The sequence below is a fragment of the Myotis daubentonii genome, chromosome 2 (genome assembly GCF_963259705.1).
Source record: "Myotis daubentonii chromosome 2, mMyoDau2.1, whole genome shotgun sequence".
Classification (NCBI taxonomy): Eukaryota; Metazoa; Chordata; class Mammalia; order Chiroptera; family Vespertilionidae; genus Myotis; species Myotis daubentonii.
In genome coordinates this window covers 109,175,291-109,202,466 of record NC_081841.1, presented here as the reverse complement: position 1 = coordinate 109,202,466, position 27,176 = coordinate 109,175,291, and the positions used below count along the sequence as shown (strand labels likewise).

Here is a 27,176-nt window from a genome sequence, read left to right as displayed (position 1 = left end):
GGACTGGGGGACTCTGGAGGCAGGCATGCAGAGTGGCCGGGCCCGCCTGGGGGTGGCCCGGGCTTGCCATGCGCCTGCCACCCCAGTGGGGCTGAGGGGACTGGGTGCCACCATCTTGTGGCTGTGAGCACTGCCATCTTTCAGGGCAGGACAGTCAATTAGCATATTCCCTCCTTATTGGCTGTGGGTGTTGCCATCTTTGAGAGCAGGGCAGTCTATTAGCATATTCTCTATTAGCTCTGGGTGTCGCCATCTTTTGCTATGGTGTGAGGGTCAATTAGCATATTCCTGCTTTATTAGATAGGCTATGGAAATTATGTTATTCTAGGTCTTTGCTTACTGAACTTTATGAAACTTATTTTTTTCTTCTTTTAGTTTATTAGAAGAAAGAGTAACAAGACTCCACGGTCAGTTACAGCGACATCAGCAGCAGTTACTTGCTTCACCTGGTTCAAGCACCATTGACAGCAAAATACTTGATGAGCTATATGAAGATATTCACTGGCTTATTTTAGTTACAGGTTGGTTGGTTGTTTATTTTTAAGAATGTAATTGACAGCTGAGCAGTTTAAGCCTTAAAAATAAATTTCATGTATTAAAAAGAATAGTCCATACATAGTATTGGATGAAATTTGGCAACAGCTGCTATGTTACAGCTACAGATACATTTTTTTAAAAAATATTAGCTAACATGTATTTAGTGCCAATTGCATACCAAATATTTTATGTAGAGATCATTGTAGCCCACTGAATTGGTATTATTTTTAGGTATTATTATTGTCATTATTATTATCCTCTTCTTATAAATGAATCTGAGACTTAAAGAGTTGTAAGGAACTAGCTCATGGTTACTCTGCTATTAATTTTTGGAGCCAGTATGCAAATCTAGTCAGTCTGACTTTTAGAGTCGTCTTCTGTAACCATACTGTCAGTGTTTCTGTATTTTAAATAATCAGAAAAAAATCTTAATTTTTGAAAAGGCATCCCTAAATATTAAGTTTTGACATAGATAATGGTAGCATTCTTATTAACTTTACAGAATATATTACTGAAAATTATTAAAAGGTAGTAAATTAAAAAGCCTACATATCAGTATGAGTGATAAAATTGTTGAATAAAACACTTGTCCTTTGGTTTTTCCTGTTTTTTTGAGAGTTAATTATCTAAGAAATAGAACGTTTCTTCTCATCAAACTTGAAATAACATTACATTTATAATTTACATTTACATCAATTTATATGATGTATGTAAATCAAATAAAACAAAACATTTATAGTGCAATTTGATAAATGTAGATTTGTTAAGTGTTCATTTTTAATTTTTTTTAAACTGAAGGCTACCTCTTAGCTGATGATACTCAGGGAGAGACTCCGCTAATACCTCCAGAAATAATGGAATATTCCATTAAGCATTCATCTGAAGTTGACATTAATACAACACTTCAAATTTTGGGATCTCCAGGAGAAAAGGCTTCTTCCATCCCAGGGTACAACAGAACAGATTCTGTGATTAGGTAATATGAACTCTATAGCTGTGCTCTTGTAATTTATACTGTCTTATTAAGTTCTGAGTTGATGGGTAGATGACTCAAGTGATAGGTACGTTATAAATCTGATACATGAAAGAAGATAAAACTTGGAGAAGCCTCGAAATAAACAAGGACGGCAAGTACTCAGTATATTTAAGCAATGCCACTCTGGTGAGATTGACAGCCATACCCAGTACTGAGGAGAACAAGCATTCAGTTATTCTGAATACAGGGAGACTTTGAGGGGACATTTGCTCTAATGAACTGTGATTATATCCATCAGAAAGCAGTACTGATACAGGTACAGGCACTCTAAATGCAAGAAACAGAATATGAGATTATTAGAGACCCAATGAATGTTAACAAGTATTTATTGTTCATAAAGTTAAAACTGCACATTAGTGTCTTTCTTAAGGAAAATGGATTGTCATCTTACAAAATAGAAATATTTACCCCGAATATGTGAAACTTGAAAGCCCTGTCAGTGAAGGTAAAAGACTATGTGCCTCAAATGAAAGAATTCACTTTGATCTTTCTAATAGTAATGGCAACTTTTTCATTACTTCTTAATGGTGACATTAAGGAGGGATAAATCTGAACTAAATGTCTTCCGAAAAGTGAATTTGTAAACAGCATTATAAATTTCAGTGTATTTATTTAAATTTAGGTTTCAGGCAGAAATGTCAATAATGAAATAACATTGGTTTTTGTCAGTTGCAAAGTCAGTAACTCAAACAGGGTGCTGTCCCCCTTATTCTTTTTTTAAAAAAATATATTTTATTGATTTTTTACAGAGAGGAAGGGAGGGATAGAGTTAGAAACATCGATGAGAGAGAAACATCGATCAGCTGCCTCCTGCATGCCTCCTACTGGGGATGTGCCTGCAACCAAGGTACATGCCCTTGTCCAGAATCGAACCCGGGACCTTTCAGTCCACAGGCTGGCGCTCTATTCACTGAGCCAAACCGCTTAGGGTCCCCTTATTCTTTTTACTTAATGCCCAAATACATGGAGATCACTAAGCTTGTGCAGTAGAAAATACGATTTTTTAAAAATTGAACTCATAAGTTAATCTCAAGGAAATGTTTGGGAATTTATTCCTTTATTCTTGCATTCTCTTGTTCGAAATAAAATATTAAGGCTCTATTGAAAAGTTTTCTGTTCCTTTTAGAATGACTATAGGCATAGGATTAAGTCTGAAAATCATTGCTTTTGCTTTGGTTTGATTCATGGTGAATGATAATTAAAAGGCAGTTCATTTCAGCATGCTATTACATGATATTCTTTGTCATATTTTTTGCCTGAGCAGTACTGTCAGATTTATTGTCTGGGCAGTACCATCAGGAATGCTTTCCTTGTATTTTCAGTGCTTTTTCAATTTTTGCCAGTCCCAGGTATCACTGTGGGAGCAAAACATTTTGGTATCTGAGAGCACAGACTATGGAGGGAGAAGGTGAGAGTTGGAACAACCACCAAAAGAATTGTCTTTTTATTTTATTTTTTTAGTCTAGAAAATTAATGTGAAATTAAATGGTATATAGGACAAATATTCCTTATTTGATTGAAAAGCTAATTTACATTTCTTGAAATTATTTGGCAAATAGTTGAATACCTCCTACATATCAGGTACTATTCAAAGCATTTGGGGTACATTAGTGAGCAAAACAGACAAATTGCTTCCCTTTTGAAGCTCCTTGTAGGGGAGAGATAATCAGTTAATTATGTTGTATGTTAGGAGACCATAAGTGCTGTGGTAAGAAGCTGAGCAGGGTCGGGAATCAGGAGTGCAGACTCAGGGACTGCTTGTAACGTGAAATACTGAGTCAATGTTGGTTTTCTTTAGAAGGTGTCTGGTGAGCCAAGGCTTAGGGTTGGTGAGAGGCCAGGGAGGCTGGGAAGAACATTGAAACAGTGAACAGCAGATGCCGAGGCCCACCTCAGGCAGTCATCCAAGAACAGCAGAACGGCTACTGTGGATGGAGCAGAGTGAGGAAGAATTGTGTAGCCGATGGAGTTAGAGAGGAAAATACTAGTAGAGGGGATCAGTGAAGTCTTTGGGCCTTTGTAGTTTCTGATCTGAATGGAGTGGGTGCTCTTGTAGGGTTTTGAGGTGATGGTGCTGCATTGAGGGTAAACTACCTGGGGCAGAGGTGGGAGCAGGAGATCAGTGAAGAGGCTATTTGCTGTCATCCAGAGAAAGATGCTGTTCCAGACCAGAGTGATAGTAGAGGTTGTGAGACTTTAAAGAAAGCTCTCTTTGAGTCACTGTGCTGACTTCTGGTTTATGAATTGAGAAGGTAATCCCATGTTTCCCATAATACCAGGACTGGGTTATTTGGGACACTGAATGCTGTCTGAAATGTAAAGTATGTTCAGATAGCACGCTGAAGAAACTGAAGTAGGACCAGGGTATCAATCTTGGGATAGCAACAACTAAAACAACATTGTGATGTTTTCAGTTGTTTCAACTTCTCTGAGAATGTGGTAGAAGGGTGATAGAGAGTGATGCAGGAGGACCAAGGGAGGGGCTCCTGACAAGAGGTGGCATTTAAACTGACACTTGGAGGATGAATGGGAACTTGCAGCATAAAGAGGAAGGAAAATAGTATTCCAGGCACTGACAGCAGCCTAGCAAAGAGTCCAGAAGTGAGAGGAGGCTCATGTGAGAGGAGACTCATGTGCACACATGAGGGGAGAGGTGTTGGTTGAAGGTAGAGAAGTACGGTGGGCCAAAGAAGTTGGATTAAAAGTGTTGAAAGGGTTTGAAACAGGGAAGTGAGTTAATCAAATTGTTTTATTAGAAGATTGCAGTGTGGAAGCTGGATATAAAGGATGGCTGGTAAGTTAGGAAGCATTTCCGTTAGTGGAGTGAAGATGGGGGAAGGGCAGATGGATAACAGGTGTTTCAGGGGCAGCTCTCGGGGACTTTGGGGTTGATCAAGAGTGGTGAGGAGAGAGGCAGGAATGAGGACAGGCTCCCGGAGCCCAGGGTTCATCTTCCTGTGGTACTCTTCTTGACCTTGCTCCCATTTTACAAAAAAAGGGCAAACTCTTCCTTGTTCCAAGTCTTACTGTGATGGGTTGTCAGGTGTGTAGAAACCTGCAAAGTTCCAGATAGTGTGGTATTGGGATTGAGTGACTGGAGTAATGGTAAACCAGTAATTTTATAAGTCAGGAGGTTTTCAGTCCTTTGCCTTAAATACCACTGAAGAGTGACTTAATAAAGCTGTCAGTTATCATGTTATTAAAAATAGTTTTTGGTGGTAGAGCTCTAGTGATTTTTGGCATATAACTTGCAACAAGTTCAGATAATTTAGGGCTCTGCTATTTTTTAAATGCCTTCAATTTCCTTACATGAATGAGTTTTCACAGTCTTTTTATCTATTAAAATGAAAAACAAGAGCCAAATTATACTCAACTCTGTCTTATTTTAGCAGTAAGAAATATTTTTTCATAGGTACATAAATTTATTTTAAAAATAAAACCCTGCTACATCAATCTCATTCAGACATATTTATGTTTAATAATTTAAATGTGTGTTGATATTTTGTGCAATTGTGTACTACTAAGTATTGTAATAACTCAATATAGAAGACATTTTAAAAGTCTTACAATCATTGGAAATTTTATAAAATTATATTTTAGTAGCTAGACATATCTGTTTTCCAACTGTTAAAAACTTGTTTATTTTTCAAATGGATGGTGGTGAGTATCGCAACAGCATGGTAATTAAATTCCAGTGCATAAATTTAAGTGGCTACCCCAGCTATTTCAAATTCTATTAGGCTGAAAATTATAATACTTAAAACTATTCTTTAAAACAATTCTTCTAGATGTCTTAATGAGATTTCTTTGTTTTAGAGAAGAACAGCTTCTTAAAAACATCAAATTCTGTCTCACCAAAACTATTTATTCTTATAGGAAAATTTTAATATATTGTGAAGTTGTCAGGATATTATTGTTTACATGCACCCTAAAATAATTTTTTTAAAGTTTGAACACTGGTGGTGAAGGGAGTATATATAGTGAAAAAGAAGAGGTTCTAGGCACAGAACCTTAGAAACCAACTGTTTTAAAGAAGAAGGAGATCAGAGGACAAGAGGATGTCATAACCCGAGGAAGAGTAAGAAACAAATTAGGGGAAATATGGAAAATATGGTACAAGGGAAGACATTTCAAAAGGGCAGAGTGGTCAGTAGTATCTGGTATTTCTGGGACATCCAACTGGATAAAAAACTGAAATGTCTGTATGATTTCATTACAAAGAGACAGTTCAGTTATCTTGAGAGTAGTAGGAAGGTAGTGGCCAGACTTGCTGTGATTAAAACCCCTTTCTTAGCACTGATATTCACAAGATGGTGTGGTAATGGGTTCTTTCAATTAAATCTTTGCTTCTTTGCCTTATCTAAAGGCAACTTAAATATATATCATGTCTAGTTATGTGTTCCCTTAGTCCCATTCTGGAACAAAGGCTTATTTTATTTATCTGCACGTCATGCTGTGTTGTTAATTATGTAGTAAAAGGACATTACATACACCATGTAGGTGATTTTTCCAGTAAGATTTTAATTTTGTAATACCATTAAGAATCAAGTTTTATAGGAAATGAATAGGACTATCAGATTTTTTACAAATCCTCATCCAAGGATATGTTTGTTTGTTTTTGAGAGAGAGAGAGAAACATACATCCATGTGAGAGAGAAACATTGGTTGGTTGCCTCCCGTAAGCATCCCTACTGGGAATCAAACCTGCAACCTAGGTATGTACCCTGACCGGGAATTGAACCCGCAGTCTTTTTGATGAACAAGATGACACTCCAACCAATTGAGCCATCTGGCTGGGACAGGACTATCAGATTTAGAGACAGGACTCAATATTCAAAACATTCTGGATAAGTCTATTACCAGATCCTGCACCATAAAATGACCAATGCTAATCATGGCACTGTTAGGTAGTGATGGTGTGCTGAAAATGTTAGCATCTACTCTGAAATTTTATTTTGTTGTATTGTATATATTTGTATTGACTTGAGAGGGAGAGGGAGAGAAAGGAAAATATCCATGTGAGAGAGAAACATCAATCGGTTGCCTACTGATTGGCAACTGAAACCCAGGCATATGCCCTGATGGGGAATCGAACTGGCAACCTTTTAGTGTACAGGATGATGCTCAACCAATTGAGTCACACTGGCCAGGGCTACTCTGAACTTTTAATTTTATGTATTTCTCCATTTTGAATCTGAAAAATTTCTTTAGAGAGTAATGCAGGTACAACTTCAACAGAAGGTTATCTCTGGCCACAGTTCCTCTCCATTTCTTTGTCTTGTTTGCTGCTTCCTGAAAGATCAGCAACAAAGTAGGGCATTTGTCTACAGCGTTATTAATGAAAATTTCAAGAATAACCTGGCCTAAATCCAGAGAGTTGGGAAACAAAAAAAGGACTTTTATGAAGAAATTAACTAATAAACGAAGAATAATGACTTCTTTTTGTACCCATAGGCTGTTATCTGCTGTTCTCAGAGTTTCGGAAGTTGAGTCTCGAGCAATAAGAGCAGATCTCACTGATCTGCTAAGCCCTCAAATGGGCAAAGATATTGTTTGGTTTCTAAAACGCTGGGCAAAGACTTATCTCCTGGTGGATGAGAAGCTATATGATCAGGTCAGAATGTAAAACTATTTAACTTCATTTGGATTTATGGTTATGGCAGTTATAGAAATGAGAACATTTTCTTGGAGATTTTATTATCAAAATGTGACTAAGCTGAACATTTTCCACATTGAAGAGAACTGCATTAGTGACATGCTATTTTGATAACTTTTCTTAGAGCACATCATTTAATTCAGTGTACTTTAACCAATATTAAGTTATAGATTATTGTTTGAGAACAAATTAACTTAATGTTCTTTGAATTTGTGTAAATATCATGTTAGTGTATTAATAACAATAATTAAAGTGAACAATAAAATCACATTGGATAATACTTCCAGCAATAAAGATAAATTTTAAAAAATCACATTGGAAAACATTATGTGGATTGAGGATGTCTCTTTTGGACTTATGGATATGAATTTATAAAATGATGTGAAGCGAGCAGCACTTCATATTTAGATGCTAATTTCAGTTTGATTTTTCTATGGATTTTTTTTTTTAGCTGATCATTCTTTCTGACCTAAAAAATTGTTTTTTTCTTTAAGATAAGTCTACCATTCAGTACAGCATTTGGAGCAGATACTGAGGGTTCTCAGTGGATTATTGGCTACCTCTTACAGAAAGTCATCAGCAACCTCTCAGTGTGGAGTAGTGAGCAGGACCTTGCAAGTGACACTGTGCAGCTCCTTGTCACTTTGGTGGAAAGAAGAGAAAGGTAAGCTGATTGTAAGAATCAGGCTGTGTGTGTGTGTGTGTGTGTGTGTGTGTGTGTGTGTGTGTGTGTGTGTGTGTAATGAGCTTGCTTTTTAGTGTAGACTTTGCAAGTGACAACAATTGGTCCTAAGGTCTAGGTAGATCCTGCATTTTTGGAGCAGTGTGTTTAAAAAAACAGTGTCATGTTATTATTACAAGTGCAAATAGGGCTTCCCTGTGTTACAAGTGAGGATTGCATTGACTGTTCAAGGATTCGGTATGAAAGTATCTTATGAGTACCGTACGTATTTAATTTAGTAATTTATTTATATATTAAAGTTTTAAAAAACTTTACAATAAAATAGTTTCATTTGATTATTCAGGTATCCTATTAGTATTATCCCATTTTAAAGATGAGAAAAACTGATAATTTAGTAATTAAAAATTGCTTTCTACAACAGATTCTGGAAATGTTTTCATTTTTCTTACTGCATAGGAATACCATTATTATTATTACTATTGTCATTGACTACTACTTATTGATTTCTTACAATATACTAGGTACTTTTCCAAGCATTTCATATAAAGTATCCTATTTAATCACATCAATCTCAGCCAAGAGATGCAATGTTGTTTTTAATATTGTTATCCCTATTTACAGATCAGGAGACTGATTTAATAAGAGAGGTTAAATACATTTTACATAGTCAGATTACCAATGGGATTTGAATGCAAGCTTGTGGGTCTCCAAATTCTATGCCCAGTTTACTATACTTGAAAATCAATTAAATCCAGCCTGGCCAGTGTTGCTCACTGGTTGAGCATCAACCCATGAACCAGGAGGCCATGATTCAATGCCCGGTCAGGGCACATGCTTAGGTTGTGGGCTCAATCCCAGTAGGAGGCGTACCAGAAGCAGCTGATCAGTGATTCTCTCTCATCATTGATATTTCTGTCACTCCCTCTTCCTTTCTCTGAAATCAATAAAATTAAATAAATAAATAAAATTAATTAAATCCTGGCACCTTCCATTTTGTTTACTTAGTTTACATACAATCTAAGTGGTACATCTATCTTTTGTTGTTTTTGCCCATAGGGCAAACCTAGTAATCCAGTGTGAAAACTGGTGGAATTTAGCTAAACAGTTTGCGACCCGAAGCCCTCCTCTGAATTTTCTGTCCAGTCCGGTGCAGAGGACGCTGATGAAGGCCCTTGTCCTGGGAGGTTTTGCACAGATGGACACAGAAACCAAACAACAGTATTGGACTGAGGTAACAGTTCCCCTGATGCTGATAGCACCCTCTGGTGGAACTTCGTTGTTTTATCTATGTAGTGCCATAAAATAGTCCCTGGAGATATAAACATTGGTCATTGCTTTTCTGTTATTTTTCCCTTCTAATGTATGGGTTGAAGCTTATTATTTTGTAAATGTCATCTTATGATTTGTTTGTATCTGCTTGTGATGATATTGAATGTTAATTATCACTATTCTGCAAGTGTTCTGCAGTTTAGGTATATTTTTCTCCCCAACTCAAATGAGAATCTGAAGTGGTATATTAATTCTTCACTAAGAATCAGTGAAATGTTCTTTTGTTTTGAACAAGGAAATACGAATTAACCATTGTATTAGTTTGTTAAGGCTGCAATAACAGAGTAACACAAACTTAGCGGCTTAAACAACAGAAATTCATTATTTCACTGCTCTGAAGGAAGGAAGTCTGAGATCAGGTGTCCAAGGGTTGGTTACATCTGAGGCTGCGAGGGATCATGTGGTCCAGGCCTCTCTTAACTTCTGGGGCTTTGCTGGTGATCTTCAGCATTCCTTGTCTTGTTGACACACCACTCCTACCTCTGTCTTCAACTTCACATGAAGATTTCCATGTTTTGTGTGCTTGTGTTCAAATCTCCCCTTTTTATAAGGACACCAGTCATACTGGATTAGGGAGTCTTTCCTAATGACCTGATCTTAATTTAACTAATTGTATCTGAAAACAGCCATATTTCCACATAAGGCCATGTTCTGAGTTTCTCGGGGTTTGGACTTCAACATAACAATTTTGCGGGGACATAATTCAACTCATAACAACCACCATGGACATTGCCTCATATAATAAGCTTTAAATTGGGAACCAAGACTTACCATTGTATGTAGGTTACCGACCTATAGTCCTTGAGACTAGAAGGGGCAGACATTAGGGAGTTGTGACTTCAGAACCAGAAAAACCAGGCTGACCATGTATTTTAGTTGAAATAACTGTGTTATTATACATACAGGTTTAAATAGAATTAAGATATTACCTTCATGAATATGTCTATTGACTCTTATACTCAGGGCATAACTGAGTATCCATAATTATGTCCTATACTACGAGGAGTTGAAAAGGAAAAAACCAGGCAGGTGCTTGTATTGGGCTTGACCCTGTAGAACAGAGGTTGGAAAACTGTAGCACACAGACCAAATTTAGTGTGCTGTCTGTTCCTATAAAGTTTTATTGAAACACAGTTACTCTTAGTTGTTTATATGTTGTCCATGGCTATGTCTGAATGACAGCATAGTTGTAACGGAGTAGTTGGGCCAGAGGTGGCATATCTTGCCCAGTCTAAAATATTTACCCTCTAGCCCTTTATACAGGGTGGGGCAAAAGTAGGTTTATAGTTGTTCATATGGAAAATAATACAATAATTAATAAATAAATTATTATTTAAAAAAATAAGAATAAACTCTGTTTTGTGTACTCAAACTGGAAAACTACTTTTGCTTATCCCTGTAGAACACAGTGTCAGTCCCTACTTTGAGGTTTAATGTTTTATTGGAAAGAGATGAGGATAGTGGCTGAATTTTGTGGATGGCATTGAAGTTGTGTTCTGTGAGTTACGGGATTTCCTTCTCTCTCCCTCTCTCTCCCTCTCTCTTTCTTTCTTTCTTAAAGCTAAATTACTTAAGGAAGTGAGATGATAGCATGCACTTACATTTTTCCATGAATTATAATTTTTGCTGGATTGAGATTTAATTGACATACATCATTATATAAGTTTAAGGTGTACAGCATAATGGTTTGACTTACATATAATGTGAAATAAGTTCAGTTATCATCCATCATCTCATATCTCATATAGATACAATAAAAACAAAAACCAAAAAAGAAAAATTTCCTTGTGAATACTCTTAGGATTTACTCTCTTAACAGCTTTCCTATGTGCCATACAGTGTTAGCCATAATCATCAAGTTGTATATCACAGTGGTCGCCAACAGGTGGTCCTCAAGGACCGAAAGGTTGGCGACTGCTGGTATATCACATCCCTAGTGCTTACATTTATTTTATAACTGAGAGTTTTTTGTTTTGTTTTTTAATTAAATCTTTATTGTTCAGATTATTACAGTTGTTCCTCTTTTTCCCCCCATAGCTCCCCTCCATCTGGTTCCCACCCCCCCCCTCCGCCCTCAAACCCCCCCCCCCACTGTCCTCATCCATAGGTGCACAATTTTTGTTCAATCTCTTCCTGCATCCCCCACACCCCTCCCCCACCCCAAGAATAGTCAGTCCACTCCCTTTCAATGTCCCTGATTCTATTATAATCACCAGTTCATTCTGTTCATCAGATTATTTATTCACTTGATTTTTAGATTCACTTGTTGATAGATGTGTATTTGTTGTTCATAATTTGTATATTTACCTTTTTCTTCTTCCTCTTCTTAAAGGATACCTTTCAGCATTTCATATAATACTGGTTTGGTGGTGATGAACTCCTTTAGCTTTTTCTTATCTGTGAGGCTATCTGACCTTCAATTCTGAATGATAGCTTTGCTGGATAAAGTAATCTTGGTTGTAGGTTCTTGGCATTCATCATTTTGAATATTTCTTGCCACTCTCTTCTGGCCTGCAAAGTTTCTGTTGAGAAATCAGCTGACAGTCGTATGGGTACTCCCTTGTAGGTAACTGAGTTTCTTTCTCTTGCTGCTTTTAAGATTCTCTCTTTGTCTTTTGCTCTTGGCATTTTAATTATGATGTGTCTTGGTGTGGTCCTCTTTGGATTCCTTTTGTTTGGGGTTCTCTGCGCTTCCTGGACTTGTAAGTCTATTTCTTTCACCAGGTAGGGGAAGTTTTCTGTCATTATTTCTTCAAATAGGTTTTCAATATCTTGCTCTCTCTCTTCTTCTGGCTCCCCTATAACTCAGATGTTGGTACGCTTGAAGCTGTCCCAGAGGCTCCTTACACTATCTTTGTATTTTTGTATTCTTTTTTTATTTTGCTTTTCTGGTTGGGTGTTTTTTGCTTCTCTGTATTTCAAATCTTTGACTTGATTCTTGCGATCCTCTAGTCTGCTGTTGGGATTCTGTATAATATTCTTTATTTCAGTCAGTGTATACTTAATTTCTATTTGGTCCTTTATCACAACATTGAGGGTCTCACTAGATTTCTTGAGGGTCTCATTAAGTTTATCAGCGGTTTCTAGAAAATTCTTGAAAAAACCTTAAAAGTGTGGTTTTGAACTCTATATCCAGTAGTTTGCTTTCCTCCATTTCTGTCATTTGTGTCCTTTTTCTTTGTCTCTGCATTTTTTTATGCTATGCTGTGTCGATAGAGTGGCTTTCTGTGCTAGGTGTCCTATAGGGCCCAGTGACTCAGCCTCCCCAAGTACCTGAGGCAGATACTCTTGGTGCACCCCCTTGTGGGCTTTGTGCACAGTCTTGTTGTAGTTAAGCCTTGATTGTTGTAGGTAACACTGGGAGGGATTGACCTCCAGGTCAATTGGCTGTGAGAATCATTGTGTCTGCAGTGGGAGAACTTCTGTGCTGGAGACACCCCTCTGGGGCAAGACTTGCTTCAGTGGGACTTTGGTGCTCACTGAGTCTGCCCCCTGAGGGTGTCCTTTATGGATTCGAGGAGCTGCAATCTGGATGGTCCCACTCTGACCACCAGGCACACTGGCTCCTGGATCTCTAAGAAGATGCTAATCTAGCCTCTGCCTGAGGCTATCCAGCAGGAGCCAGCTGTGAAGCAATGCAAGTTGCCCTGGGGCCTTGGCCCAGCTGCAGTTTGTTAGGTAATTATCAGATTGTAAAGGGCCATGCCTTTCATATGCAAAAGCCAGCACACAGCTTGGGCAGGGCAGGGTCCCAGGGGATCAACAGGGCGGAACAAGCAGCTATGGCTGCCCTCAGAGGCCCCATGTCTCAGTGTCCAGGTAATTGCTGCAAGCACCTCCGAGAGAAAGCTGCCCTTGAGTTCCGACCGATGCCAGACAGTCCGGTTTCTCCCGTATGAGTCTGGGTCCCCAGAGACTCGCTCAGAACTGGAGCTCAGAGCCTGAGACTCCCTCCCGATTGAAACAGACAACTGTTTCCTCAGCCGCCAGCCCTCTCCGCATGCACTTCCACACCTTTGTATTTTACTTCTGCACCGCACCTCCTCTGAGTCTCGGTATGCTTTTCCCTTTCCTTCTAGTTGTAGAATTTCCACTCAGCCAGCCTTCCTTTGGTTCTGGATGATGTCCGTTCTGTCTTTCAGTTGTATTTTTGAAGTGGTTGTTCGAGGCAGCAATCTCTGGTGTTTACCTATGCTGCCATCTTGGTTTTTCCTATAACTGAGAGTTTGTACCTTTTGACCACCTGTCTTCAAATCCCCCTCCCTCCACCCCTATTGTTGGAAACAACAAAAGTTTTTCTGTGAGTTTGGTGCTTTTGTTTTTTTGTGTGTGTGTTTTTGAATAGATTCCACATATAATTTAAATCATACATTGTTTGTCTTTCTCTGTCTGACTTATTTCCCATGGTAAAATGCCGTCAAGGTCCATCCATATTGCCCTAACTGGTTTGGCTCAGTGGATAGAGCGTCGGCCTGGGAACTGAAAGGTCCCAGGTTCGATTCCGGTCAAGGGCATGTACCTTGGTTGTGGGCACATCCCCAGTAGGAGGTGTGCAGGAGGCAGCTGATCGATGTTTCTAACTCTATCCCTCTCTCTTTCTCTCTGTAAAAAATCAATAAAATATATATTTTTAAAAAAGGTCCATCCATGTTGTCTCAATAGAGGATATTTTTGCGTGTTTTTTTTTATGGCTGAATAGTATTCCATCGTGTATATACACCACAGCTTTCTTTATCCATCATCCATCAATGGACATTTAAAGTTAAACTGTTTCCATGTCTTGGCTATCCTATCTAATAAAAGAGAAACATGGTAATTGGCGTACGACTGCTACCCTTCCCATTGGCTAATCAGGGCGATATGCAAATTAACTGTCAGCCAAGATGGCGGCCGGCAGCCAGGCAGCTTGAAACTAACATGAGGCTTGCTTGCTTCAGTGACAGAGGAAACCAACGTTCCCTGCCTGCCGCTGCAGGCCTCTGAGCCTGCAGTTTGAAACATTTTAAGAAATATAGAAGCTAAAAAAAAACCCAGAAACCAGCTTTCAGCTAGCTGGGTTCTCAGAGCTGGAGTTATACATTGTTTTGAACTGAAACAAACCAGATACCTACTTTCAGCAGCGGAGGACTAAGAGCTGGAGCCTCAGAGCTAAAGCTGGCCCAGAATTAAAAAAAGAAAAAGAAAAAAAGGAGCGGTTCGGAGCTTCCGTCACCCGCCAGCCTAAAAACAGCCCTCAGCCCCTCACCCAGACTGGCCAGGCACCCCAGTGGGGACCCCCACACTGAAGTGTGTGTGACCAGCTGCAAACAGCCCTCAGCCCCTCACCCAGGTTGGCCAGGCACCCCAGTGGGGACCCCAACCCTGATCCAGGACACCCTTCCGGGCAAACCAGCCAGCCCCACCCATGCACCAGGCCTCTACCCTATATAGTAAAAGGGTAATATGCCTCCCGGCACCGGGATCAGTGTGACAGGGGGCAGCGCCCAAACCCCCTGATCGCCCTGCAGCTCTGCGTGTGACGGGGTGGGGCCACAACCTCCCTATGCGCCCTGCTCTGTTCGTGACAGGGGAAGGAAGGTGCCCCAGCCTCCTGATCAGCCCTGCTCTGTGCCTGATACGGGGGAGGTCCCCAACCTCTGATCGCCCTGCAGCTGTGTGTGTGACAGGGTGCGGCGCCCCAACCCGCCCCCCCTCCCCCACGGGCCCTGCTCTGTGTGTGATGGGGTAGAGCCATAACCTCCCCATCGGCCCTGCCCTGAGTGTGAGAGTGGCGGTGTCTCAACCCCCTGATCCACCCTGCTCTGTGTGTGACGGGGGCGGCACCCCAACTCCCCTATCGGCCCTACTCTCTGAGTGACAGGGGGGAGCTCCCCAACCCCCCTGATGGGCCCTGCTCTGTGAGTGACAGGGTGGAGCTCCCCAACCCTCTGATCGACCCTGCTCCGTGCGTGACAGGGTAAGGAGCCCCAACCCCCCTGATGGGCCCTGCTCTGTGTGTGACAGGGGGCAGCGCCCCAACCCCCGGATTGGTCCTGCTCTGGGCGTGATGGGGTGGCGCCGCAACCTCCCCATCGACCCTGCCTTGAGTGTGACAGGGGGCAGTACCCCAATTCCCCAAACGGCCCTACCCTGAGCGTGACTGGGGGTGGCATCGCAACCTCCCGATCCGCCCTGCTCTGTGCATGACAGGGGGTGGTGCCCCAACTCCCCAATCGGCCCTGCTCTGAGCTCGACCAGGGGCTGCACCTAGGGATTGGGCCTGCCCTCTGCCACCCAGTAGCAGGCCTAAGCCAGCAGGGCGTTATCTCCCGAGGGGTCCCAGACTGCGAGAGGGCACAGGCCAGGCTGAGGGACCCCCCCTGCCCCCCCCCCCCCCCAGTGCAGAAAATTTTTGTGCACCGGGCCTCTAGTTGTATATAATGCTGCTATGGCCATGTGGGTGCAGATACCTTTTCTAATTAGTGTTTTCATTTCCTCTGAATATGTACCCAGAAGTGGAATTGCTGTGTCATGTGGTAGTTCTATTTTTAATTTTTTGAGAAACCTCCATACTATTTTCCATAGTGGCTGCACCAGTTTACAAACCTACCAACATTGCAGGAGGGTTCCCTTTTCTCCACATCCTCACCAGTACAGACAATCTTCGGGTTACGTCGGACTTGATGTATGTCGTTTCATGGTTACATCATCATCTCCCATTTATTTATAAAAAAAAAAAAAGTTCCATCATTTCGACGTATGTACATATGTGCTTTATGTTTATTTATTTACCACAAATAAAGGTCAGGAATTGTTATTGTTCTTTAAACTTTTTTTACTGTTTCACTTCATTCCTGCTGTGTATGTGCTCCATGTGCGTGACGTAGGTGGGTTCCGACTTATGGCGAAAATCGAGTTACAATGTGCCATAGGAACGGATCTCCGATGTAACCCGAGGACCTTCTGTATTTATCTCTTGTCTTTTCGATAACAGCTATTCTAACACGTGTGAGGTAATGTCTACTTCATACAGAAGTTTTGATGACCCTCAAAATGGGGAATATAACGTGTGGTTCAGAATTCTTTGTTTTCTGTGCTTTTTCTTCCTCCAGCAGTTAAAAATGTTTTGGAAAGTGACTGTTTTTCTTAGTTGAGGAAATAAAGATGAAGAAAAAAATGAGGTATGTGAATTAGCCTTTTAGAAAATCCATGTTTTGTTTTTATAGGTTCTTCAGCCATTGCAGCAGCGATTCTTAAGGGTGATAAATCAGGAAAACTTTCAGCAGATGTGCCAGCAAGAGGAGGTCAAGCAGGAAATCACTGCCACGCTAGAGGCCCTATGTGGCATTGCCGAGGCTACCCAGATTGACAACGTCGCGATCCTTTTTAATTTCTTAATGGACTTCCTTACCAATTGCATTGGATTGATGGAAGTTTACAAAAATACCCCCGAGACTGTCAATCTCATAATAGAAGTTTTTGTTGAAGTTGCACATAAACAGATATGTTATCTTGGAGAGGTGAGTGCTTTCAAAGTTTATCCCTTCAGGATTAAAACTCCTTAAAGCTATAACAAAATAATAGGTACTTGCCTTCAAATTTAATGCATATTATCTGAAATGTTTTTATGCCTCCAGAAGGTTTTTCAAAATACTGTTTTCAAAAGAAATTAGAATTCAGAGTAAGGCATGTTGAATGAATATAAATTCTTGCCCTAAACACATGTTAATAATCAGTAATTTCTTTGGGCTAATTTGCTATTAGATCAAATCATTCAAATGAGGAATATTTGATAAAACAAATGAATTATGGTAGAGAACTTTGACCAATCTCTCTATGGTAGAACACTAAGGCCTAAAAATATTTTTTAAGGGTTTTCTTTTTTTTTTTTTTTTTTTTATTGATTTCGGAGAGGAAGGGAGAGGGAGAGAGAGATAGAAACATCAACTATGAAAGAGAATCAATGATCAGCTGCCTCCTGCACACCACCCACTGGGGATCGAGCCCACAACCCAAGAATGTGCCCTGACCAGGAATCGAACTGTGACCTGCTTCACAGGTCAATGCTCAACCACTGAGCCACGCTGGCAGGGCAGGCCTAAAAATTTTAATGGCAGTTTGTATAGTCTGTTTTGTAAATCAGATAAGTGTTTAGACATACTAAGTTATTTTATATTTATTAAGCAAAGATGTATTTTTGTTCCATTAAATTATTTAGAAAGCTCTTTAAAAACAGCCTTAAACATATATTTATACTTGTTAGCAGCAGATTAGCTTAAATCTTATCTAAATCATTTAATATGGGCTCCTGACTTGTATTTTTTTTTTTATTAGACCAAAGGAACTTACTTGAAAGTGAGGTTATATTTAAAATATTAAAAATGTAGTCATAGTTAAATTATTGAGAGGGCATGACAGTGCCATTCTCATGTTTAAGACCACTGTTTGGTACTCTGTGTTTTTGCAAGTTATACAGTTTTAAATCTTCAAATCAATGAAGAAGTTGAATAGCAGCAATAAAGTAGTTCTGTTGCCAAAGTCTTATCATCTCTAGTCAAGTGAATAAAAAAAATGGATATTATATTTTATTGCTGGAAAACTGCTAATATTTTAAACATGACTAATTAGTGTGTAATTTTTCATTTTTATTAATGTTTTAATATAGTTTAAAACAAGCATTTGAGATCATTGGGATTTCGAGTAAATGTATTAGATTATATTTTTAAATTTAATACTTATATATTTTTTGGTAGCCTAATTTCTGCATGCTTTCTTACAGTCCAAAGCGATGAACTTATATGAAGCCTGCCTCACTTTGTTGCAAGTATATTCTAAGAATAATTTGGGACGGCAAAGAGTGGATGTCACAGCGGAGGAGGAACAATATCAGGACCTACTTCTTATTATGGAACTTCTTACAAACCTTCTGTCAAAAGAGTTCATAGACTTCAGTGATACAGGTAGGGTGTGAACTTTGTTATTATTTTGTTGTTGTTGTTGTTAAAGGATATTTTCGTTAAGTAAAATCTTATGAGGAGTTCAGTTTACAGAATAGATGAAAATGTCATCTCTGGTCACTAAAGTGAGGGCGGAACCACCGGTCTTCCCTGCTTGGCTTTCCTCTTGTAAAGAAGAATAGTAAAATCTTTCACCTGTTAGGTTCTTACCAAATGCCAGGTATTATTCCTATCAAAATGGCGTGAAGTAGGTACCACTGTTACACTCATTTTATAGATGAGAAACAGGTGCAGGAAACACTTGCCCACAGATCTGGAGCAATAAATTGCAGGACTAGATCACATCCTGGCACCAGACTTCAGAGTTATGCTTTAGTGACTGGTCCCTCTATGTCCTGAGGAGGCTGTCCTGGAAAGCCTTCCAGAGTGAGGTTTGGGAATCATGTTGGGGTGCGAAATACTGACCTCTGGAGCTCACAGACCACCCTTGGGAGAGTAACTTAGTGGCTCACGGACAGCAGAACCCTGGGGAAGTCAGTCATCCTTCCACTAACTTTCTTAACTTTTCAGTGGGTGTGCTTTAGAGTGTAGAGTGTTCACGGATGAGCTCAGAAGTCTTTGGTCCTGAGTTTGGTGCCTGGTAGCCAGGAGTTATTATAGGTGAGAACTTCACCAGTAATTGAAAACTTATGTATTTATAGAGTATTCTCTTACCTCCCTCCTACCTCACGGCTCATTTTCCCTTAACACAAAAGAGATCTTGCTTTTTAAGAGAAAAACAAATCCTGTTGAGCATCTCCTTTGAAGTTCTGCAGATATTTATTGTTGTGGACACTTCTTCCTTATAAGATTCTCTTTTTGGTTGGGTGCTATAACTTTCCACTTTCCTTATTATGCCCCATACTTGAGCTTGTTCTTTCTCTGTTTCCTTATTCACTGGACAACAATTCTTTTCGCTGTCTGTGTATTCAGGAGCCCCCAAGTGAAACCGTTTTTAAGGCCCTGTCCCACATCCCCTCAGTGCTTCTTTCCTATATCAAAGCTGAAATGGCCACTCTGCCAGGTGCCAGGCCCACCTCTCACACGAATGTTATTCCCATCCTTTCTGATTTCTTTAGGTCAGTCTTTAATTCAGGAGTTCTCAACCTCTTCCAGGTTGTGAGCCTTTAAATCCTGAATTAGTTACTGAGCCTTTTCCTTGAAAAGTTAGTTTTATACCAACCTGCAGTTTCACACACTGTATCTGTTGATTGATGGGCTCTTGGTAACTTTTCTGTAGACTTTCCAGGATGTAAGCACCCTGTCAGAGCTCAGTACCCTGAGTAATTTGAGTTAAAAATCAGAGCTGATACTGAAAGGGAGGGAGAGCTGTTAAGAGCATTTAGAGCAGTGGTTCTCAACCTGGCTGCACATTAGAATCACCTGGGAATCTTTTTAAAATCCTGATTTCTGGGCCTCATCCTCTGGAAATTCTGTTTCTTTGCTATGGTGTGAGGCCACAACATTAGTAACAAAGAAACAATTTCCGGAGGATGAGGCCCAGAAATCAGGATCTAAAAAAAAATTCCCAGGTGATTCTAATGTGCAGCCAAGGTTGAGAACCACTGCATTAGAGGGAAAAGCCCCTGCAGTCTCCCAGGTTTATGATAGAAGTTGCACTTCATCTTGCTGTTCTACAACAAATGAGAGAGCAAACACTACAGTTAAACAGGAGAGAGGAAGTTTTCAAAATAAAAGAGCAAAAACAGTCAAGTTATAATTAAACATTAAGAAAAGACATTGAGGTTAAAATGCTCAGGATTGAAAGTACAAAGTAAGGGGGGAAAGAATAAAATAAGGGTAAATAGGATTGAAGTTCAGATGATAGAAAAATGAAGACAGTTAAAATAGAAAAATGATAAACAGCATTAACTATTTAAATAGATGGTAAAAAGGAAGATAATATTTTTAAGTCATTATTTTTTAAATAAAGCTAATAGGTGAGATAAAAACCAAATATTTTAAGTATTATGAAATGAAATTAACATGCTGGATGGCCTATTAAATGCATAACTGGCAATGTAGCTTTGTTCTCCATTTTTGAATCCTTAGCAGAGCTCGTAGCTGGAGAGCTGTGCCCATCAAGCACCAGGTCACAGCCTCCAAGTAGAGAGCCTGTTTTGTTAGGGAAGCCTGCGGGCAGTGCCAGAACAGCCTCACTGCCCAGACAGGCCTCAGGTTTGTATGACTTGCTTTGGAAGATGGGATTCTTCCAAATGGAACTGAGACCCCTATGGAGAAGTTCAGAATTAGGCGGTTTTGAAGTCGAATTTTTTATTTACCCCATTTTATCTTTTCCCCCCTTGTTCTAAAGTAGTATGCTCTTAATAGAAAAATTTTAAAGTACAGAGGCAGAAAAATCATCCATACTTTGACATAATCCAGAGTAAACTGGTAATTTCCCATTTGCTTCTTTGTACAATTTTCTTTGCAGTCGTATAATTTTATAGCCTGCCTTTTAAAAAAATATATACTTTTTATTGATTTCAAAGAAGAAGGGAGAGGAAAAGAGAGATAGAAACATCAATGATGAGAGAGAATCATTGATTGGCTGCCTCCTGCACGCCCCACACTGGGGATGGAGCTCACAACCCAGGCATGTACCCTGACTGGGAATCGAACTGTGACCTCCTGGGTTCATGGCTCGATATTCAACCACTGAACCACACTGGCTAGGCATTATATTCTGCCTTTTTTATTAATGTACTAGGGGCCCGGTGCATGAAATTCGTGCACTGGGGTGGGGGGTGTCCCTCAGCCCAGCCTGCCCCCTCTCACATACTGGGAGCCCTCAGGGGATGTCCTAGTGACGGCTTAGGCCCATTCCCTGCTCCCCTTGGGGATAGGGCCTAAGCCACAGTCTGGCCTCCCTTTGTGGGAGATGACCTGGCTGATCAGGGGAAAGCACCAGTCCCATCAACCCGCTGCTGCACCCACTGCCAGTCACTGCAGCCACCAAGGTTTTTTCACCAACACAGACTCCAGTCCCTTCACCATGAAAAAATGACAACTTTCTTTAGGCATTTTCAAGATGTGTCTTTCATATAATAATAATTTCTTTATTATTATTTTTTTTGTCCTCACCTGAGGATATGTTTCTATTGATTTTTAGAGAATGTGGAAGAGAAAGGGAAAGACAGAAACATCAAAGTGAGAGGAACACTTTGATTGGTTGCCTCCTGTATGAGCCCTTACCGGGGCCCCGGCCAGGGAGGAGCCTGCAACCTAGGTACATACCCTTGGTCAGAATTGAACTCAGACCCTGCCATCGGCAGGCCAAGGCATTATCCACTGAGCCAAACCAGCTAGGGCAGGATATGACATTTCTTAGCCCTCCAGCAGTGGACCTTCGTTTTTTTCGCCAGGAGTGTGGTGAAAAACCCTAGATCACCTTTTTGGATTCTTATTACCCAAGTTACTAAGAATATTACCAGTGGCATACAGGAAGCTTAACCAATGAGCGGTCAGAAAAGGTGTTTCCTCTGTAGTTCACACCAATACCCAGCTTACCCCCCGCCCCAGGCCTGACGCCTCTGGCCCAGGCTTCAGGCCTGGGCAGGGGACTCCCAGACCCCTCCGATTGCTGGCTCCGCCCCCTGCCCAGGTCTGATGCCTCTGGCCCAAGCTTTAGGCCTGGGCAGGGGACCCCCACATCCCCCGATCACCGGCTCTGCCCCCTACCCAGGCCTGAAACCTCTGGCCCAGGTGTCAGGCCTGGGCAGGGGACCCCCAGGCCCCTCGGATTGCCGGCTCCACCCCCTGCCCAGGCCTGACGCCTCCGCCAGAGGTGTCAGGCCTGGGCAGGGATCCCCCATCTCCCCCGGATCACCGGCTTCTGGGCGGCTTCTGGGGCTTCTGGGGCCGGCCTGCAGCCTGGGATGGCAGCTCCCACTGGCGGCTGTGCTGTCCCGCCCTGCCTGTAGTATGCAGATTAGCCGCCATCTTTGTTGGCGGTTAATTTGTATATTGTGCTGATTAGCCAATGGGAGGTGTAGCGAAGGTACAGTCAATTACCATGTTTGTCTATTATTAGATAGAATTATTGACCCCTTTCTCTTTATTAAAAATTTTTATGACTTTTTTTTTAATATATTTTATTGATTTTTTACAGAGAGGAAGGGAGAGAGAGAGAGAGTTAGAAACATCGATGAGAGAGAAACATCGATCAGCTGCCTCCTGCACATCTCCTACTGGGGATGTGCCTGCAACCCAGGTACATGTCCTTGACTGGAATTGAACCCGGGACCTTTCAGTCCACAGGCCGACGCTCTATTCACTGATCCAAACTGGTTTCAGCAAAAATTTTTTATGATTTTTTGGTGGCTGAATGGTTTTCCACATTTGGGAATCTAATCAATTTCACTGATATTGGACTTCTGAAATATTTATGATTTTACTGTTATAAATAGAGATACATAATCATTTCTGTGGACAAATCTCTGTCTGAATTTCTGATTATATCTTTTAGTATATACAGTGCTCAAAAGGTTTTTACTATATAGCTCTTAAAGGTAACTATCACACTATATCCTGACCAACACGTACATATTATCCTTTAAAATTCATCTTGAGCCCTTGCCAGTTTGTCTCAGTGGCTAGAGTATCAGCTTATGGGCTAAAAGGTCCTGGGTTTGATTCCAGCAAAGGGCACATACCTTGGTTGCAGGTTCCCCAACCCTGGTTGGGGTACGTGCAGGAGGCAACTAATCAGTGTATCTCTCTCACATTGATGTTTCTCTCTGTTTCTCCCTTTCTCTTGCACTCTCTCTAAAAATCAATGGAAAAATATCCTCAGGTGAGGATTAACAACAACAAAAAAAGTCATCTTGAATTTAATGAATCAGAAATAGTAACTTTAGTCCTGGCCAGTTGTTCAGTTGTTAGAACATCAGCCTTTGGACCGAAGGGTCGAGGGTTTAATTCCCTGTCAAGGGCACATACTTTGGTTGTAGGTTCAATCCCCGGTCCTGGTTAGGGCATGTGCAGGAGGCAACCAGTTGATGTGTCTCTCATACCGATGTTTCTCTCTCTCTCTTTCTCTCCTCTTCTCCTCCCCCCCTCTCACACTCTCTCTGGAGATCAATGAAGAAAATATCCTTGGGTGAGGGATTTTAAAAAAAAATTGCATTGCTTGATTAGAATGAACTGTTTTTCATTGGTTGGTGGTTTTGTTAGATGTTTGTTTATGGACTTTGCTTGCTTATCTGTTTAGGTCTTATTTTAGGTCTTAAATTCCTACTAATTTATAGGCATGGATTAAGGATAATAAACACTTCATCCTGGTAGCTCTTTAAAAAAAAAATGACTTTCTCTTTTATATAACATTTTAATTTCCATATTTTCCCCCATTCCTTTTCAGCTAAAAAAAATTCCACACACGTAAGAGATAAAATAGATATTATTGTGGAAATTAATTAATTCATAGTGCGACTAGTGTGTCAATAGAGTAGATTTACTTTTCACAACATTGATTTAGCTTTAGTTTTCTCTTATTATTTTAAATATATTTTTTATTGATTTCAGAGAGGAAGGAAGAAGGAGAGAGCGATAGAAACATCAGTGATGAGAGAGAATCATTGATCGGCTCCCTCCTTGAACACCCCATACTGGGGATTGAGCCCGCAACCGGGCTTGTGCCCTGATCAGGAATCAAACTTTGACCTCCTGGTTCATAGGTCGACATTCAACCACTGAGTCATGCCGGCCTGGCAGTTTTCTTTTATTATTGAAGAGTAGTATTTGATGTAAACGCAGAATACCATCTATATAGAGTATTCTGAGACCCTAAAAAGTGAAATACAGAAGGGTGACCCAGGCAAGCTTACCAGGTGTCCTATTATCCAGTCAGATTTATTGTGGCTTAGGATTCAAATCTGTTTTTCTTTCTCAAGAGTAGAATGTATCCAACTTTGCAAATTTGTTGATGTTATGGCTGTAAGACTGCATGGTTTCTGTTTATAGATGAAGTGTTTAGGGGACATGAGCCGGGGCAAGCAGCAAGCAGGTCTGTGTCAGCAGCGGATGTTGTTTTATATGGAGTCAACCTAATTCTGCCCTTGATGTCACAAGATCTTTTGAAGGTAATTGAAGAAAAGAAAGTGAATGTGAACATTAAAATGTGTGTGCTCTAAGTTTCAAGATATTTTAGACAAGAATGTGCCTCTGATTTAACTAAGGGATATGAATACCTGTTTGATAAGTACACATGGAAATAAAACATTTGAGTTACTGTTAGTAACATTAACACTCATGTTTATAGCCCAGAACAAAGGCCCGCACTCCTGCCCCAGAGTCCTGCATTCAAAATAGGTTACTACAGAAAAAACGGGGCTTTTAGAAACTGCATTCTAATGTTAGCAGTTTTGATTCCCTCATCATTTGTCATTAAGCAATTAAAGTTATGTTAGATGTTCAGGTGTACACATTCTTCTGGTACTTGTTGAACATTATTCTCAGGTTGAGGGATTAAACAGTGGAAGGAATTTATAAGTCCCTCCATGTAGAAATAGGATGGTAAGAAACCAAGACTCATACAGTTTTTAATTTTGTACCTTTGGACTGTGCGGTACCTTGCTTTTACCACTCAGTATTGGGTGTTATGGTAATGAGGCTGCCTTTCTTACCCCTCTTTTCATGAGATGTCATAGGAGTCTGAAGCTGAGGACAAGGACATGAATGGAGAGGAAGAGGGAGGTGTGTTTGCCTGTGTACGTGTGCACAGACAGTGGGGGCGAGAAGTGGGGAGGGAAGAGTACGAGTGTCAGAATGAGAAGGCCATAGATTTCCAGACCATTGCTTCCTATTCTCTCTCTCTCTCCCTCTCTCTCTCTCTCTCTCTCAAAATATGTTTTAGCTGATTTCAGAGAGGAAGAAAGAGGGAGAGAGTTAGAAACATCAATGATGAGAGAGAATCATTGATTGGCTGCCCCCCCTTGAGTACTGAGCCTGCAACCCGAGCATGTGCCCTGACCGGCAATCAAATCATGATCTCCTGGTTTATAGGTCAATGTTCAACCACTGAGTCACACCAACCAGGCATCTTGTATGTGTTTTTTAAAAAATCATTATTCACTAGCCAGGTTGGTTAGAGCGTAGTCTCGATATGCCAAGGTTTCGGGTTCAGTCCCGGTCAGGGCACATAGAAGAATCAACCAGTGAATGCATAAATAATTGGAATAAAAAGTCAATGTTTGTCTCTCTCCCTCTTTCCCTCCTTCCTCTCCCTTCTTGTTCTAAAATCAATTTTAAAAATCATTATACTTACAAGCTTGCCTGTTATTGTTATTGTTTTGTATTAAAGAAAATAAAATTAGATAACATTAAACATCTAAATATTTAATTTTTCTCTTTCAGTTTCCAACACTTTGTAATCAATACTACAAATTAATTACATTTATTTGTGAGATTTTTCCTGAAAAAATACCACAGCTTCCTGAAGACCTTTTTAAAAGTCTGATGTGCTCTCTAGAACTGGGAATGACTTCGTATCCTTTAAATAGGCATTGTTACCACTTATCACGTGGGGAAAAGATTTTACCTAAAGTTTTAAAACTTTTTATTTTGTATTTCAGTTTTCTTAAAAAAGCCACCATCTCTATAACTGCCCTAATTCTGTGTTTATTTTGTTGTTAGTTTATCACATTCTTTTTCTCCTTTCACAGATTCTAGGGACATTTGGCCCCTGCTTCCCAAATAATTTCACATACTGTTGCTGGGTATCTGATCTTAGTTACCTGATGGTAGAAAATAGCAAGGCTTTTATCAATATGTGCCTCATAATCAGAACATGCTGGAAGTCTCCAGTTGCAGACCCCAAACACGTGTGGATCACCTCAAAACCTTGGGAGTCTTTTTCCACTTAGCTCAGTAAAGGCACATTGTTCGAGCTATAACTTACCTGCATTCATTTCTAGAAATGCACTCCATGTGATAATAGCTGTAATTTTTGGTCTTGAATATATCAAGTTTGTCTCTTTGCATTTGCTCTTTGACCTTCATGATCAGAATGAGCTCGGAGGTTTGCCAGCTGTGCCTGGAGGCCCTGACACCATTGGCTGAACAGTGTGCAAAAGCTCAAGATACAGACTCACCACTGTTTCTAGCAACACGGCACTTTCTGAAGGTAAGGTGCTTGGATAGTAGGTTGTGAGGTCACCTTCTTTGATAAGGACTGTCAGTACACATAAATCTTCCAAATCAGGAAATGCTTACCTTCTTTAATAGTTACTTTCTATTCACTGTGTTTTCTGGAGATCCACTTTCTGGACATGTAACTCTCCACTTCTACTTTGTATTCTTAAAAATTGATGTAAATATAATGGGTAGTTGGATAATTTAATTATTATACCACAGGTAGTCACATCCATATCTTATTCTTGGACTTTTAAAAACAGCATTTTCTTTAATTTTCAGATATATTTAATGAACACATACCACCCTCTCTCTTTTTTTTGGAGCAGGGAGGAGCTGGAGGACTATGTGATTTTTGTGTTGTGTGTCTTTATTTAGCGGTTTCCTTGTGCACTTTCAGCTGGTTTTTGATATGCTGGTTCTGCAGAAGCACAACACTGAGATGACGACAGCAGCCGGTGAGGCGTTCTACACGTTGGTGTGCCTGCACCAGGTACGGGCCGTAGCTCCTTGGGGCACTGGTCTGTTAGAAGGAGATGATTCAGATCCACGGTGGGTGTTAACCCTCCAGATCTTAGGGATCTCTGACTCAGATCTGCAGTTCTGTTGCAGTGTAGTCCTGTTTCTTAACCTCATTAGCTCTGGCTTTTTTTAACTGGACAAGCTGTTTGTCAGTTAATAAGCATTCATTATCCCTTCTGCATTGTTATGACCCGTCCTTTGCCCTAAAGCTTATCCTTACACAATTGCTAGGAACCAGGAATCAGATATGAGAGGATAATGGATATGTGCTTCTGTCCTTGAGGAACTCAGTTTTGTAAAAAAAACAAG

General features: G+C 40.4%; 1 protein-coding gene across 11 annotated transcripts in view; it reads left to right on the top strand.

The window, feature by feature from the left end:
- XPO4 (exportin 4) overlaps nucleotides 1-27,176 on the top strand; it is a 160,008-nt gene that overhangs the window by 123,615 nt on the left and 9,217 nt on the right. For 9 of the 11 annotated variants that reach the window (XM_059684193.1, XM_059684195.1, XM_059684190.1 and 6 more), the window contains 11 exons: nucleotides 376-521; nucleotides 1,336-1,513; nucleotides 7,028-7,187; nucleotides 7,724-7,893; nucleotides 8,968-9,142; nucleotides 16,446-16,739; nucleotides 17,999-18,179; nucleotides 24,177-24,295; nucleotides 25,569-25,699; nucleotides 26,220-26,337; nucleotides 26,746-26,838. In XM_059684193.1, coding sequence (XP_059540176.1) covers nucleotides 376-521; nucleotides 1,336-1,513; nucleotides 7,028-7,187; nucleotides 7,724-7,893; nucleotides 8,968-9,142; nucleotides 16,446-16,739; nucleotides 17,999-18,179; nucleotides 24,177-24,295; nucleotides 25,569-25,699; nucleotides 26,220-26,337; nucleotides 26,746-26,838 — 1,765 coding nt within the window. Of the gene's footprint in view, nucleotides 1-375; nucleotides 522-1,335; nucleotides 1,514-7,027; nucleotides 7,188-7,723; nucleotides 7,894-8,967; nucleotides 9,143-16,445; nucleotides 16,740-17,998; nucleotides 18,180-24,176; nucleotides 24,296-25,568; nucleotides 25,700-26,219; nucleotides 26,338-26,723; nucleotides 26,839-27,176 lie in introns of those variants that run through there. The other 2 variants (XR_009451303.1, XR_009451304.1) reach the window with 2 other exon arrangements.